The sequence below is a fragment of the Xenopus laevis genome, chromosome 6L (genome assembly GCF_017654675.1).
Source record: "Xenopus laevis strain J_2021 chromosome 6L, Xenopus_laevis_v10.1, whole genome shotgun sequence".
In the NCBI taxonomy this organism is placed as follows: Eukaryota; Metazoa; Chordata; class Amphibia; order Anura; family Pipidae; genus Xenopus; species Xenopus laevis.
Window position 1 is genome coordinate 76,052,998 of NC_054381.1, and position 18,196 is coordinate 76,071,193.

At 39.5% G+C, this 18,196-nt stretch overlaps 1 protein-coding gene across 3 annotated transcripts in view; it reads right to left on the reverse strand.

Annotated features, from left to right (window-relative positions):
• Nucleotides 1-18,196, reverse strand: part of dnah5.L (dynein axonemal heavy chain 5 L homeolog) — a 236,480-nt gene that overhangs the window by 185,967 nt on the left and 32,317 nt on the right. For all 3 annotated transcript variants that reach the window (XM_018267644.2, XM_018267645.2, XM_018267646.2), the window contains exons 10-11: nucleotides 17,940-18,062; nucleotides 7,408-7,623 (exon numbers count right to left, since the gene is read on the reverse strand). In XM_018267644.2, coding sequence (XP_018123133.1) covers nucleotides 7,408-7,623; nucleotides 17,940-18,062 — 339 coding nt within the window. The remainder of the gene's footprint in view (nucleotides 1-7,407; nucleotides 7,624-17,939; nucleotides 18,063-18,196) is intronic.

Consider the following 18,196-nt stretch of genomic DNA (forward strand, 5'->3'; position numbering starts at 1 on the left):
ATAAATTAATTAAATCTTGTTTTTTTCAGTCTTGAAATCACACAACCGTAGCAAACAGAAAGTGGCCATTTTGTGAACACTATTAGTAAGGAAAGCTTTGCATTAAGCCAGAAGCTTGTTTCTGCACCAGAGTAGGGGACCTTTTGTCCATGCCCATGCACTGCCTACATAATTAGATGGTGAGGAGAGAGGGGGGAATGAGAGGAGTGCAGTAACATCTAGAAGGTGCCTGAATTGAAAGTGAAAGCAGAGAGGAGGGGCAGGCACTATATGATTGACAGATGAGATTTTTAAATACCTTTATAACAATATATGGATATTTTAATAGAAAAAGGAATTTGGGTTCCATATGTGTTTTGAAAAATTGATATACAGCTTTTTATGTTTAAGTCGAAAAATTTGGTGAACATTATTTAGGAAATAGATAAATATTTAAATTAGATATTTCGTTTTCATTGTCACTCTTTTTTATCATACATATGTGGCTTTTTTGTATTTATTAAGTAATTGCTGCAGGAATATGAATTTCCTAAGAGCCAATAAGAAAATCTTGAGACAAAATAGATGAATGCCTAATCAAAATAGATACCCAAAATACAAACCAAACAAAAAGAGAGGAGTTACATTCCAAACAAAAAACTTACACCAAGAAAAAATAAGTAACCCCCCTTTCTTACACACACCTACCTAATTGTAGACAAAATAAGTGCTTAATGCAATTAATAGATTTTAAAACATAATTATATTACTGGCATGAGGCTTTATTATAAATGTAGTTATCCACATGCTAAAGGGGCACATTTACCTAGGTTGGAATGTCGAGGGTTAATTAACCCTCGATATTTGACCGTCAAAGTAAAATCCTTCGAATATCGAAGTCGAAGGATTTTGCGCTATTCCTTTGATTCAAAGGATTTTAATTCATTGATCGAAGGATATTCCTTCGATCAGGAAATTGTTAGGAAGCCTATGGGGGACCTTCCCCATAGGCTAACATTGGCCTCGGTAGGTTTTAGGTGGCGAACTAGGGGGTCGAAGAAATTTTTAAAGAGACAGTACTTCGACTATCGAATGGTCGAATAGTCGAACCATTTTTAGTTCGAATCGTTCGTTTCGAAGGTCATAGTCGAAGGTTGAAGTAGCCCATTCGATGGTCGAAGTAGCCATATTTGACCATTTGAAATTCAAACTATTTTTCCTCTATTCCTTTACTCAAACTAAGTAAATGGGCCCCTAAGTCTCTAATCGATTGCTTATAAGAACATTTAAAGTGCCATGTGCTATTTCAATGTATAAAGCCAATCTTCAATTGGATTAATCGACCACGGATTAACCACCATTAAATCAATACATTTAAAGTGCTAGTGCCACCAACCAATTGCAATCACAGATTGCCAATGTGCAAACTGTGGTGTTCATGCAAATGGCCTGTAGATGTCACTGTGCTCATACTTATACTGTGCATACTTACTGGTAGCTTAAAAGTGAAAGCTTACTGTTGTGTAATGGCTGCATGAGAGCCTGCTAATAAAGCACTGTTATACTCTACTCATCCTCGGCTACTCAAAACATAACAAATGGTGACAAGGATGGCTCTTCTACCTCTGCAGCAGCCTGCAGCTTTTCTTCCAAAGCCTGGTGAGCCTACCATACCTTATACTGCTTGGATCTGTATGTTTGAAAATTACATTATTGCTGCTGACCAAGGGGAGATTTCTGCTGCTAGAAAGCGTGCTTTACTTATTCACTGCCTGGGAGCAGAGGGACAGCGTATATTCTATACATTACCATTACCTGATGATACTTATGATACTTACTGCCATAAAGAACTTTTTTTGTGCCAAGAGTAAATGTGGTTGCTGAAAGATATAAATTCTTATATTTAGGATTTAACCCTTGCAAAGACTATTACAGTTGATAGCCAAATTGAAGCAGTAGCAGAGGCTAAAACTCTCAGTCAGGAAACTGCTGGGAATATACAGATTGTGAATTCAGCACTGTGGCCTCATAATGCACAGTACATTGCAAAACCATTCAGCAAATACAAATAGAAAATACTGCTTTCGCTGTGATTCAACACAACACACTGCAAATCATGTTACATGTCCTGCAAAAGCTAAACGGTGCCGCAAATGCACAAAATTAGGACATTTTGCTAAGATCTGCCGTAGTTCTGCTAAAGATGTTTATGAAGTCACTACTACAAATGTCACAGTATTAAGTGTGGATAAAGCTGGTAAGTTTATTCCAGAAAAGTTTATATGCACTGTCAGTGTCAATACTGCTTCTGCTGAGAAGGGACACTCCATTATCCTGATGCTTGATACAGGTTCAGCTGTTTCTATACTACCAAAGGATATTTTCTTGAAATACTTTGCAAAAGATCCACTTGTTGCACCTGCCCTGAAACTGGTCAGTTACTTAAAGGATCCAATCCCTGTGCTTGTTTGCTTGCCATTGACTGTACAATTTGAACCAAATACTGCAAAATGTGACTTTTACATTGTCAATAAGGGTACTGCTATACTTGGAAGCAAACAAAAATACAACAAAATATTCGGGGGCCCCAGGCCCCGCCCAGCCCCCAAGCCCCATCCCAGATCCCAACCACTCCACACAACAGTTAAAAGACCATACAGACATCAGTGCTAAAAAAGGTAACCCACACACAAGTTATAAAAAGCTATTGATGGCCAGGGCCCCCTTATAAGTTAAAAAAAAACTGTGGTGCCAGGGCCCCCTTAAAAGTTTTTTAAAAAATTGGTAGTCAGGGCCCCCTACAAGTTAAAGAAAAAAAAAACATTGGCGCCAGGGCCCCCCTTACAAGTTAAAAAAAATTGGGGCAACAAGAATATTTTTTAAAAAAAACATTGGTGCCAGGGCCCCCCATAAAAGTTATAAAAAACTTTGGGGCCCCAGAGAATATTTTTTTTAAAAAACATTGGCGCCAGGGCCCCCTTTCCAAGTTAATAAAACATATAAAAAACATTGGTGGCAGGGGCCTATAGACTATTAAAATAATACACACATTGGTGTTCAGTAGAACTGAACTTGTGGCTTCAGGACTTCAACTTCGGCTCCTTTTGTGACTTCGGGTCTTTTCGTGGCTTTGGCTGTTCGTAATTCTGGTTTTCAGCGGTTCAGGAATTTAGAAGACGTGGCACAGCCTCAGAGCTGTCAAGGGGGGCCGGGCTATTTCAAAAAGTGCAGCACAGCCCTCCTTTAGGCCCGGGCCCGCTACAGGAGTACCCCCTGCTGGTGGCCCTGTGTGTACTATTGCCTGAAGTAGGCTAGCCTTGTAAAAAGATTATTTGCTTTCCACTGAGAGTATATGATCCTCTTTAGCTGACTCAGAGTTGGCCACTTTTTGTGGTGATCATAAAGAAGCAACACAACACAATTACACAAAACAAGGCTAGTGTTAGTGCTACCCTGTTACACCCCAGCTAAGGGCAACACACATAGAAAGAATATAAAAGAATGCTGCATGTCACCCAATTCACCCCAGTCATGTGAATTCATGACAAGAGCCCATTCCTGCCTGCCACATAATAAACATGCACTGGTTATTTTAGAAGTCCCAACAGTTCTGCTTCTTTTTCCAGACTGAATCAGTTCAGGCTCCCATGCCACACTCACTCACTCTCTTATCAGCGTTCACCCACATGCTGCACCCCTATGCTTTTGTGAGACAGTCTAGTTACAGCAGGAAATACACACATAGGGGCCGATTCACTAAGCTCGAGTGAAGGATTCGAATGAAAAAACTTCGAATTTCGAAGTATTTTTTGGGTACTTCGACCATCGAATTGGTTAAATTCGTTCGAATTCGAACGAAATCGAACGAATCGAACTAAAAATCGTTTGACTATTCGACCATTCGATAGTCGAAGTACTTCCCCTTTAAAAAAAACTTCGACCCCCTACTTCGGCAGCTAAAAGCTACCGAAGTCAATGTTAGCCTATGGGGAAGGTCCCCATAGGCTTGCCTGTGATTTTTTGATCGAAGGATTTTCCTTCGATCGTTGGATTAAAATCCTTTGAATCGTTCGATTCGAAGGATTTAATCGTTCGATCCAACGAAAAATCCTTCGATCGATCGATCGCAGGATTAGCGCTAAATCCTTCGACTTCGATATTCGAAGTCGAAGGATTTCAATTCGAGGGTCGAATTTCGAAGTATTTTTAACTTCGAAATTCGACCCTTAATGAATCTGCCCCATACAGTAACAAGAAAAGCGAAACCGGAGCAACCAAGCAATCAAGTTGCAATCTGCGCTCCAGAGCCATTGTCAATCATGATTTTCAAGCCAATTGGCAAGCTAAAGGGGCAGATTCATAGAATTGGTGACGTACTGTAGAGGCTGGACCCTGTTTGCTATGTTTGTGGCTCGGAAGGGGTAAAGGCTCCACTAACCTGTCTGGCTGTTTGGCTCAGGGTAGAAGCGCTTCTCTGCTGAATTAATCCGCTTCAGTTGGCTTCTGGAATGTGTGTGTGTGATAAAGCAGAGACACATTGCTTCTTGAATATTCCTAGTATGGTGCAGCACATCCGGGCCCCCTTTTAAGCCCGGGCCCGGTACAGGAGTACCCCCCTGTACTATTGATATTGTCAGTCCTTTTACAGATGCTCCTATAGACTGTAGATTTGCTATAACCTTGATAGACTATTACAGTAAATGGCCTGAAATTGCATTTGTTTCTCATATAACATCAGCTATAGTAATAAAATTTCTGTCTACAGTCTTCAGCAGAGAAGGTAATCCAAAGGAGTTAATATCAGACAAAGGACCACATTTTGTCTCATATGAGTTTGAATCCTTTCTGAGAGAGAGGAATATTGTGCATAGGAAATCTTCAGATTAGAGACTTAAGCACGTGGATATCTACATTTATAATAAAGCCTTATGCCAGTAATATAATTATGTTTTAAAATCTATTTATTGCACTAAGCACTTATTTTGTCAATTAGGTAGGTGTGTGGAAGGAAGGGGGGTTTACTTATTTTTTCTTAGTGTAAGTTTAACGTGTACAAGTAATTTACACCTCCCTCCAGGAAGTGAAATTTGTTAATTAGCAAGGTTCTTACAAGCCAAACCTTTCCTAATCAGATTCCAAACAATAAAGCAATACAAAAAATATGGGTAAAAAGAATGTCAGAAACTAGTAGAAAACTAGTTTTTCTAAATTAGTGGTTTTCAAACCGAGTACTAGAACCCACTAATGGGTCCTGAAACTACTGTGCCATTGCAATCCATAAGCTATTTCCCTCTTTAGATTATTTTAAAGGGTAGCAACAGTTAAAATGCAAATGTAATACAGGTATGGGACCTGTTATCCAGAATGCCTGGATCTGGGGCTTTCCAGATAAGGGATCTTCTCTGTAATCTGGATCACCATACCTTAAGTCTACTAAAATATCATTAATTTCCTCTAGTAAGGATTAATTATATCTTAGTTCGGATCAAGCACAATATACTGTTTTATTATTACAGAGAAAAGGAAATCATTTTTAAAAAGCTGGATTGTTTCCTTAAACTGTTATGGCCATCACATAAATCAAAGCTTTCTGGATAACAGTTTCCAGATTACCTATCCCATACCTGTATATGCTTCATGTCATGGAAATTAGAAAGTTTTGAGATATAATCAATTAAAATGTATTACCCTTTCTAAAATGATTTAGTTAATCTTTAGAATTCTTCTCTCAGCAATTTGGCTCCTTCATGAGCCAGTGTCAGATTTTGATTGAAAGTTAGGTTGAATGCATTGGTGTATGTTCTCTTTGCCTAGATAACGTACTAGGGCTAATAACCAAGAGTTGCATGAAGAGAAACAGATCGCTGAGAGAAGGATCAAGACAAGAAACTTGATAATACATTACATTTTCATTTTCACAATAGTTGCCTGTTACAAACATTAATTCAGTATTTGAAATCCACTGTTCTAAATCATAATCAACTGCATAGCCTTGCCATATTACCTCCCATTGCTCCTGTATTTCTGCTGTCTGTGCAAATAAAAGTACAGGTGAGTACAATTAAGTATAGTTATATAAATTAGTAGACTTTGGTAATAATATGACAATTATATAAAAACCTTTTACTGAATGTATATATTAAGAGCTTATGGGGTATCATATCTTCTATAAACAGGTTTTTAAGTTAATTTTAATTTCATTTATTCTTAAATAGTACCATACATTTTTCAGCAGATTTCTATTTTTTATTCTATACTGTTCTTCTATTTTAAAAATAAATGTGCTTCATTTTCCTTCCTGTAGCAGCACAGTAAGCCAGGTTGCTGGCACTATAAAATGTTAATTGCATTCTCATTGCATGTCACTACTCATATGAAGCCAATTCTGACACTTGGGTGTGTTTGGGACAATATTCACTGCATGCACACAGTAACAAGTAGATGCAAGTTAAGTGGATGGGGAGGCAGAATGTGGATGGCAGAGCATGTGGCTTGTGATCTGCCACAGGTGCCCTTTGCCCCTTTTCTCAGCAGCATTAGAGGAATGTTAGTTTGTCAATTTTAACAGTTGACTTATGCTCAGGGATCACAATCAATAGGTGCTAAATCTACTTCTGAAATTAATCAAATGTAATAGAAAGTTGGCAACTATTGTTACCCTCCGAATATCGACCATAGGCAGCTTAGAAAGGGGGTTAATGAGAGTGTGGAATATGAAGCTTTAAAATTAAATTTTAGAAAACCCATAAAAAATAAATTTAAATAACAAAAAGCATTCAAGACGTTTCACGTTAGAGGCTACACAAAGAGGAGGTGGTTCTCGGGTTTAATGTCCAAATTTGCAAAACCAAATTGTGTGGTCTGGTCATTTGATAAGTTGACTGAACACATGCAATTTTGTTTGGCACACCATATTTTACTGTGCAGAAAATTACTATGTAATGGAGTGTATTGGCCCAAAAGACTTCTTAAGATTTCAGTTAAACCTGAATTGTGTCTTTGCCAGGAGACGAGATATACTGTAAAAGGCCTTTTTGCTTAGTTTACAGACAACAAGACTACTGCTTTAAGCCATCAAACACAAGCAAGGTAAATATAGTTTTTATTCAAAATAGAATTCCTATGTAGATAGATAGACAAATAGATGACAGATTAGATAGATTGATAGATTAGACAGATCAAAATATTTCATAGATCAATAGATAATTAGTTTATGTTAGTGGACTTGTATTACAAATATTACCATTGTATAAATGTAGAAAATACTAGTTAAAGTAAAGATATTATGCTATATGTATGTATTGTATTACCTGCTATAGGTATGTATGCACTTCTGTCTATCTGGAGGGCGCACCATGACAAGAACATATCTAAGAGCCCATAAAGTGATTTCTTTCTTTTAGAATTTAGATGTTCATTTTACATTACCTGGAATTTTGTTGTCACTATTTCCAACCCTTCAATTTTAGAGCTTTGTAGAGATGAATATGTTGTTATAGTTTCAAAAATATGAATTATTTTCTCCAGTCTTCTCTGAAAGGTGTCAAATTTTCCAAAAATGTACACTTCACTGAAGTCAAATTGTCTTTCAGTTGGCATTTGTTCTCTTGCTTCTTTGGTCTTGTGAAAAGCATGCTGATAAAACTTAATTAAAGAAACAGGCATGAATTGATCATTGTATAACACATGTTAAAGCAGTAGCAAATATATTCTGAGCAGATAAAATAGAATAACAACAATATTAATCCTAGACTTAACCATATCAACCCTAGATTTAACCAAAGACAAATTATACACATCAACTGTCTACAATGTAGCTTGTGCATTACAATATTTGTGTGCGTAGTGCACCCAATTAACTGAAAAGACAAATTAAGTCAATAATGTACTGCTCCTTTAAAGAAGAACAAAAGGTAAAAAAGAAAACACATTATGATGTGCTCCAGTGATATTAATTACTTATATCTTTTATTGTAAGCTGGCTCTCATCTTCTTTAGAAAATTAACCAAACAGTGACATGAGACAATGTTACGACCTTTCCTTACACAGTACTTTGCAAGAGCCAAACTTCCTTTTTCAAACACAAATTAATCATTTTTAGTGCAGACTAAAGATGTATCTCCACCAGGCCTGGACTGGCAATCTGTGGGTTCTGACAAATGCCAGAGGGGCTGCTATAAGGTGCCATAGAAAGTTGGTATTTAGTGGGCTGGTGAGGGCTGATTGGGTCTCTGTGTACCTGAAATGCCAGGGCCTATTTTCATTCTCAGTCCAGACTTGATCTCCACCCCTACTGTAACTCTGCTCCAAGGGCAAGAGAGGCAGCTGCTGCCACCGAGTTGCACCTGAAACCTCCCTGAGTTGTAATGGATTATTCTTTTGCAAATGGAAAATATAAACTAATACCTTTTTCTTAAAACAGTGGGAATGTGGGGGTCAACATGACTATATGGTATGCTATTGCTTAAGGGATCTCAGCCTGGCAATTATAGACCAGTAAGTTTGACATCTGTGTTGGTCAAATTATAGTATTTGACGGCTTGTTAAGGGATCACATTCAAAATTATGTCCTGGTGAATGGCAATATGAGCAGTATTCAGCTTGACTTTATGAAGTATAGGTCATATCATGCTTTTTATGATGAGGTTAGTAAGATGTTGGACAGCAGGGGAGCAGTAGATCTATTGTGATTTTGCCAAAGCAGTTGATACAGTACTTCACAAACAACTGCTTTCTAAACTAAGGTCTGTTTGGCTAAATTAAGTTGTTTGCGCGTGGATAGGAAACTGGCTACATGATTGGGTACAGAGGGAGGTTGTTAATGGTACATTCTTTACTTGGAGTAAGGTTCTTATTGGGGTCCCTGGGGTTCTGTATTGGGTCCACTTTTATTTAACTTTAACATTAATGATTTGAGGGAGGGCATTATAAGTAATGTATCAGTGTTCGCAGATTGCACAGAACTATGCAGGCCAGTTAATTCAATCCGGTATGTGGCATCCTTGCAATCTGGATGGTTAAGTGACAAATGTAAAGTCATGCACCTGAAATGTAAAAATATGCAAACCACTTATACCATTAATGGGACTATGCAAATCCATTATAATAAAGAATCTTATAGTAAAACCTAAAGGGAGAATAGTACCCCGCCTATAACTAACACGATTTTGTAGTAATCCCAATTAGAGGTGTGTTACCTTATTGAACAACAAGGCACATATAGTTTAAACAGTTTATATACTGTATTGAAATGAGTAATGTGAGACCACCACACAATAAAGGGAATTGATAAATATATGTGATAATTAAACAGATAAATGGGAAGCAGTTTTAAATGAGTGCTCTTTTAAATGAATGTATCTCCTTATAGGAGAAGAGGAGAAGAAACTAATTTCCATTAACAAACAGATTGGTGATTTACACAACAAGATTGAGCTGGTTAAAAATGATGAGGGTTTGGTTTTGAAATATGATTCTATCATGAAGGGGATGCAGAAATTGGAAACATCCTTCTTGGATACCAAAAAGAAAAAACTAATGAGGGATATTAAGGACTATTTCACCCATACGGTGTATACATACTAAAATTAATCCCAAACTCAGGAGGACTACCTCATGGCCTAACAAGGGGAGGGAGGGGTCTAATTCTAACCCCAAAGTGGTTGATCAATCCAGTAGAATCAACTCCCATATACGACCTAACCCTACCCCAAGTGAAGGGAACCCAGGTTTCGAACATCGTCCGAATATGAATACCGGTCTCCTTCCCACTCCTAGGGAGGTTATCCTCCTCTTAGAAAATCCTACATCAGACAGTACTATAGCCATTCAGTATCCAATTTTTTTAGGACAGGGGAGGAACCTAAGGGAAACGTCGCAATTGCCGGCCCCTCACAGGGACGATCAGGAGAAGGACAAAATCAACCTGAGGGGAAAAACAAAAGTGAACTATGCACCCCATACAAGACACAAAAAGATAAACAATCCCTAAGCATCATTAATAAATCCAGCCATATCCTACAAGCCTCACATATTAGTGTTTTTAATAAAGGATTATCCTTTTCACCGACTTTTTAATTAGACATTTTTGAAACAGTAATACATCTCAATCTGTTTGCTATTAAACTGCTTCTTAAGAAATATTTTGATAAAGATGATGGGGAAGGCATTACAAGCCTTACAGAACAGGAAATAAGGGCACTACAAGATTTAGAAGAATTGTTGTCAGAAAATTCATTGGAAGTACCAGATAGCACTAATCCAAACCTTCCAATGGAGAACTGGTTGAAGAAACTTAAAGCTAAATCCCACTTTACTCCTGCAACAAATATCTGCCCGAATGTTGCTATTTTCTTGAATTTAGTAATTCAAGATATAATATCACTCCAATCACATACATATGAAAGTAACACTTCTAGAGAGGAGTGGAGGTCTATCAAGGACATGCAGCAATGGAATGACCAGATTAAGCCATCTGATAAAGGGGGGAACATTGTTATCTGGCCAAACAATATGTATTTGGATGAAGCCAACAAACAATTGGCCTCTGTGAGCTATAAGGAAATATTGGGGGATCCCACAGAAAACTTCTTAGAAATATACAACGAAATGCTTAGAGAGGCCTTTAATACATATGAAAGTAACACTTCTAGAGAGGAGTGGAGGTCTATCAAGGACATGCAGCAATGGAATGACCAGATTAAGCCATCTGATAAAGGGGGGAACATTGTTATCTGGCCAAACAATATGTATTTGGATGAAGCCAACAAACAATTGGCCTCTGTGAGCTATAAGGAAATATTGGGGGATCCCACAGAAAACTTCTTAGAAATATACAACGAAATGCTTAGAGAGGCCTTTAATAACAACTTGATCTCCAAAAAGGAGAAATCTTTTCTGACAGTAAAAAGTCCCAGAACGGCAACATTTTACTTGCTCCCCAAAGTCCACAAGGACATAGTAAAACCACTGGGAAGACCGATAGTATCGGGTAATTGTAATCTTACCAAAAAGGCTAGCCAATATTTGGATGCAAGAATACGTCCTATAGTGGAAAGATTGGATTCATATGCACGGGATACATTAGATGTCCTTTCACAAATTGAGAATCTTATAGTGAGTAATACTACACTCCTTATAACCCTGGAGTCCTTATATACATCCATCAGGCATGAGGGGCCTAGAAGCCCTAAGGTTTTTTCTAATGGACCACCTGGTCGATAGAATGGAATTTGTCCTGTGTTATAACTATTTCCCATTTAATGGGAAATATCTTCAAACACAAGGAACTGCCATGGGAACTTCCTGTGCCCCTTCGTATGCAAACATTTTCTTAGGATTATGGGAACATCCAGGGCCACCAAATGTCATCATACCATATCAAAATCCGTAATTGGATTAGGTACATCGATGACATTCTACTGATCTGGGAGGGCACACGTGATGAAGCCGTGCATTTCATTAATTTCCTTAGACAAATTCTGGGCTTTAGAGAAAACCAATTTGGGAATACGCAAAGGAGACCTCGAACAAGCCCTTCTCAAACGAGAGAACTATTGGATTTTTAAATTGGATACCATTTCCCCAAAAGGAATCAATGAGAATAATTTATTTACCACTTTTGTTTAAATATATACACCCATGGGAAAAAATTTCTTTTAATAAGTCCCTTCCCCATTTTCTTTCTCTTTCTGTTTATGTTCCCTTTTCTGTTTTTAAAATAACATATATGATCATCGTAAACCATTTGATGGTTGCAAATAATTTTATTAACTATATACAAATAAAAATTTCTTTTAGTTGATTAAAAACATGCCATACCATATAGCAGATGGGGACATTTTCCTCCTTTGGTGGCCACTGCAGGCGATGCTGTATTTGTGTTAGCTGGATAAAGTAACAGCGCTGAAACTCCCCCTAGATAAAAACAATTTCTCCCTTGTAACATGATTGGTCTGGTGGGTGAAGGGGGGGGGGTTACCCTGTCCTGCCTTCTACTTTGTGGTGTCCCAGGTCTTAGAAATTGAATAGGCTTTTGGGACAGCTCTACCCTCTATCTAATCTTTCCAATTTCTCCATCAACTTTTTTTACGGATTTTAGCTATGAATTGTTTCCATTAACTCAACCCCCCCCCCTTTCATTAGGTTTACATTTTTTTAGATAATTAATGAATTTCTAAGTAATCCCTACTATTTATTGCACTAGCACTTTAACTATTTAGGAACTGCACTTTGGTACCATATGGTGATTAATTGTAGTGATAAGGTACAGATCTATGAGCAAATGCCTACAGCAGTCTTTTTAAATTAATTTATTAAGATCTTACCTCAATTATTGATTAGTACTTTACTAAATTAATTAAGCAATATTTTTTACGCTAACTAATTAATTCAACTTATATATGTGTATTAGGTTAATGAATTCATACACGCGTAATTGGCACTCACATCCCATTAATTATAATCACATATATTTATCAATTCCCTGTATCACACTTACATCAATTAAGGGGTTCTTTTTTTCCTCAAAGAATCTTATAGATAATAAGCTTGGTTGTAGCAAGCAATGCTAGCCAGAAGCTGCAAGGACAAACAAGATTTTGAGCTGTATTAAAAGGGGCATAGGAGGTGGTTATTTGTCCACTGTACAGAATATGCCATACATTTTTGGTCTTCAGTGCTCAAATGGGACATTGACTGAATTGGAGAGGGTCCGGAGAAGGGAGACTAAGCTGATACTAAGCTTATAAAAGGTTTGGAAATTCTCAGCTATGAGGAAACCTGCCCGAGTTGGGGTTATTTATGCTGCAGAAGGCTTTATGCTTAAGATTGATATGATAAGTATGTATAAATATATAAGGGTATCAAATAATAATCTCTCTAATGATGTATTTACCAGTAAGTCCTTCCAGCTGACATGGGGGCACCCATTCAAATTAGAAGAAAGGAGTTACCTTCAAAATATTTGGAAAGAGTTAGTTACAGTGGGAGCTGTGAAGTTGTGAAATTCTCTCCCTGAATCGGTTTTACTGGCTAATACATTGGATAGCTTTCAGAGGGGGGTGGATAGTAGTGATATGCAAGGCGGGTTTTTTCCCGACCCGATCCGCACCTTTCCTCCCTCCACCCACGCCCACTGATGACGTCACAAAAGGGGTGGGCGAGCAGGTGCGCGGCTATAAAGACGGAAGCCGGCAGTTGAAGGTGGCAGGAGGGGAGAGCAGTAGGAAGAGCTTGACCCAGACCTGACCGCAAAGGGGGGTACGAGGTTGGCCCGAACCCGACCGGGTATCGGGCTGGCCCTCACATCACTAGTGGATAGCTTTTTAGCAAGTGAGCAAATACATGGTTATGGAAGATAGCTCATACTATAGTGCAAGTTGATCCAGGGACTGGTCCAATTAGCATCTTGGAGTCCCGCTGAGGCAAATTGGAGAGGCTTCAGAAGGGGTTTTTGTTTTCCTCTGCAACAACTACCAGTTAGGCAGGTTATACATAGACATAAAAGGTTGAACTTGATGGACGAGTGTCTTTTTTTCAACCTAACTTACTATGTTACTATGTAATGGGGAAATTAAATAACCAGGGACACTGGAATCCAGCAGAGCTTGAAACAGGTAGAAAAATGTTGCAACCCCTGAGCCAGATGCAGCTGTGTTTCTTGGATCTCCAAGCACTTGATAAGAGATTCCAGCACAGTTTCCATTGCAGTGGCTGGGACAGCAACCTGGCAGGGCTCCATTTTGAGCCCTAGCTAACTTTCACATTTGTGAGGTAGAAACCCTGGGACTGCTAGGAAATCACACCTTTTGTGGAGTACAAGAACCCTTCTTCACCGACGCCCTTTTCGGGCCATGGAACATTCTGCTGCGAACCATCAGAAAGAACACGGCAGAGTACGTGGTCACTTGCCAGTATCCCTTGAGTTTTTATTACACAAGAGCTGTGTCTAGTGTCTAGCCATTTCTGCCAGATTTCCCATTTGCCATGGAGTTGCCCTTTTCTTGTTAAAATAATTCTTTCTTTGTTGCTCATATAGGTGACAGCTTGGTGCCAAGCGATTATAGTTGGGTGGGGGGGAACTGTTTTTCCAGGTCAAAGTTATCTGACCAGTTATCTGGCCTGAAACAGGGACTTGGATATTAACTGCCTATAATTTACTGGAGCACTTTCCCTAGCCCCTATGCCCAAGAGGCACAGATCTGGGCTATCTGGAAGTTCAGATCCGGTTAACCTTTGTAAGTGCTCCAGTACCCGGACCAGAACTTCTGAATCAGGGGGCACTGCAACATTGTATGGAGGAAATTGGTTTGCTGCTCTCCACACCTCGAGCATATATGTGAAACATTAGGATACATCTTATTCATTTTGCTCCTTCTGAGGTAAGCTCTATGTAGCATGTACACCTGTAATAATCTGTCATTGTAGTTACATATAGTGGGGCTCTCAGGGCTTAATTTCATTGGCTGTCTGTTAAATAGGTTAGGACTCTTTCCCATGCTTCCCTGCTTTTTTTTGGTATATTACCATTTATCTCTCTTTGTAAATTTCTGTACAGTTTAAATAGAAACCATTTTTGGTTTTCTTTCTGGAGTATACCAACAATCGGAGAGACAACTAGCCTGATAGGGTGCAGTTTATTTTGCCTGATCAATGCTGATCTTACTTGCTGGTATATGAGCCATTGTGAATTAGGCAACTTATGCTGGGTTTTCAGCTCCGCAAAGGATTTAGGTGTTACATCAGCCCATACGTCTGATATTGTTTGTACCCCATTTTTAAGCCAGCAATTATGAATTTTTATATGAGCCATGTGGGGAAACCTTGCATTGTTCTGTAGTGGCGTTTGAGGATCATAGTGCGTATAGGATATTAACTCATGCACCTTATTCAAGGCCCACCTTTGCAAGTGTAAGATAGGATTTAGGGGTTGTTCAGCTGTTCTTGCTATAACATCCCAAGGAAAGCTGACTGAAAGGTTCAATTCATTCCAAAGCTTGTACAGGGGTGGGTAGTGGTTCTGATGGATTAGAATGGTTAGGTGTGTAAGCTGGGCAGTTAGATAGTAGTAATACATATTGAGGAGGGCAAGACCACCCTCTCCTACTGGTCTCATCAGGCCAGGCTCAATCTGGGCATAGACTTACCCCAAATAAAGTGCCGAAATATATTGTTAATGGTGTCAAATGTCTTCTTGGGAATCCAAATTGGGGAGTGCCATAGAGGATACAGAAGTTTGGGCATAGTAAGCATTTTGATGAGTTGAACTCTACCAGTAGGACCCAGAGGAAGGTGCTCCCAGGTTTTGGTTTTCTACATTAAGTTTGCTATATTGCTGTAGGTCTTTGGTTATTTCTATACCTCAATAAGTAAACTTCACCACTACGTGCATACTTCCAGTTATACCCTGATGGCCACTATTCAGCGGGTCCACGAGGATCAAAACCAACTTACTAACTTTTAAGCCAGAAAGCTCGCCAAATTGGGTGGAAATCTCCAATAGGCACGTGAGAGAAGGTCCCCTGTCACCCAGATATACTAGGGTGTCGTCAGCATAGAGCTGGAGCTTCTCCTCTAGTCAGTGGAGTTTAAACCCTTTAATTACCTTTAATTACCTTGTGCGAAGGGTTCGATTGCCAGTGCAAACAACATCGGGGACAGAGGGCAGCCCTGTCTTGTACCAGTTGCAAGTGGGAACGGGTTTGTTAAGGTAGAGTTAATCCTCAAAGAAGCCCTGGGGGAGTGGTATAGCAGCTTTACCATATTTTGGAAATTTGGGCCTATACCAAAGTGGGTAAGTGCTTTCCACAGGAAGGGCCATTCGACCGTGTCGAAAGCCTTAGCAATGTCTAATGCGCTATAGCTCTCTGCCCCTTGTTCTCATGCACAGCAGTTAGGTTTGCAAATAGCCTTCTGGTGTTAAGAACCACTGTTCTCCCTGGAATGAATCCAGTCTGGTCTGTGTTAACAATCAAAGTAATGACTTTACTTTACATTTTTGCTTTTAAGATAGTCAAGTACCAATCGCCTCTTTATCGGGCAGTTGAGGCCTCTTACGTTCCAACTAATAGGTCTTGTAACCATTCTACAGCATTTGTGGTATAGCAATAGTGTACCTTGGGCACTTTGCCCTTTTGCAACTTATACTTGAGCAGTGTTATGCTTAAAACATAAACATTAACTTTAAACATTCCCATCCCAACAATACCTCCGTTTCCACCCCTTCCTCGACTTGGAGCAGAATCCATCCCTGAATTAAACTTATAATGTCAGGTGGTGGTACTTAGCCTTGGCCTAAACCAGGCCATGAACAGGTAAGTCTGTGTTGAAGCATAATATTAATTAATGAGTTTTTTTAGATATGGCGACTGGGTTATCTGGCTCAGCATGCCATTTACCTTAACCTTTTGTGAGTCACTGATAATGTTCTTATTGCTGCGCAGGGACATTCTGGGAATCCAGCCATCTCGACGCGTCCTGTGGTACTGTAAAGAATTGTGTTGCCCCGTTCAGGGTGATCCTCAGGCGTGCAGGGTAAAGCATGGCGCATACCATTTTGGCCTTCCCCAACCTCTTCTTTACTTCCGAGAACTTGGCGCGCTGCTTCTGCACTTCAGATGAGTAATCTGCGTAGATGGAGATTGCAGCTGCCTGATGCTGTAGTGCATCCCGGGTGCGTGACATCGAGAGTATGGAATCCCTGTTGCGTGCATTCAGCAGTCTAGCAATGAATGGTCTCAGCGGAGCCTCTGGCAGTGCAGACCTGGTTGGGATCCTGTGGGCGCTCTCCACAGTGAAGGTAGGGGAAAGCCTTGCCTGGTCAAACATTTTCACCAGCCACTGCTCAATAAACTGCTCTGGCTTATCCCCTTCAGCTTTTTTGGGGAATCCGACAAAACGCAGGTTACTGCGTTGGAGCTGATTCTCCAGGTCATCCATCTTAACAGTATTGCTGGTTACCAGCCGTTGAGTTTCCTGAAGCCGACCGGGTAGCGGTGCACACGCGTCGTCTACATCACTGACCCTTTGCTCGACTGCTGTGGCCTCTGCATGTCATGCTTGATTATGGAGAGATCAAGCTTGATTTCGTCCATCTTTGAGCTGATGAGGCTTGTGCATGTATCTTTTGTCTCTCTGATTTCTTGAAGGATATTTTGCAGCGTCGGTTCAGATGCTGGGTGCGTTGCAGGTGGCGAGGGAGGGCTGCTGGATGAGGCCCATCCGCCATCTTGTTTGTCTTCACGGGCATACTTTTCTAGCCTTTTGGCCGTCATTGTGGTTCGTTTTTGTGCTTTTAGCTGCCCCATTAGTCCCCTCTGGGGTAGTTGCTGACAATCCAGTGTTTCTGAGGCCGTTTTGGTCAACTGCTTATGGTCTAAATTCAGAATATATTCGGCCAGAGAGAGGAGCTCACGACTGCATGTCTGTTCACATCAAGCTACATGCCACGCCCCCCCCCCGAACACGGTAGAGTTTGAACAAAAAGCATGTGTAGACAAGGGTTAAACAGAATTGTGATCAAGACAGGCAAGGAGTCAAGAAAAGGCACAAAACCAAGCATGAACTGTAAGAACACAGAAAGGGGCATTTTAAATTCAAAATTGGTGCCAAAGTGACATGAAGCAATGCACATCAGGATACACACCACTGCACGTGCATGTGCAAATGGGACCAGTGAGGAAAAAGTTAAGGATGTGTGCCAGTCTCCTGGGCCATCTCACAGCAGCATTGGGAGAAAAAAATTAAACATAGGAATAGATGGAACGTGGAGGAAGAAGAGAAAAAAAAGAAAAGCAAAAGATAAGAGATGCACTGGGACAAAATTATATACACCTAAAAAATATATATATATTCAACAAATCTGCAGGAACTTTTACAAAAACTCCACAAAACATTATTTAACATGCATTATTCTTATACATTTTACAAAATAAAATACTGTCTTACAAGAGTACTTTACCTCATTGAGTTTTATTGCTGATTTCATTTTTTCCACAACTATATCTTGAGGCTGATCCCAAATTGTTGCAGTTTTGTTGTTTGTGATGTAAAACTTGCAAGCAGTTATCATCTGGTTGGTTACCTATATGTACATAAATACCAGTATATTACTATTTATCCAGAAATAAAAAATATCAATTAAACCATGATAACAATTATTAGCACAGCAAAGTAGAAAATAATTTATTGATCATGAGCCACATATACCATATACTC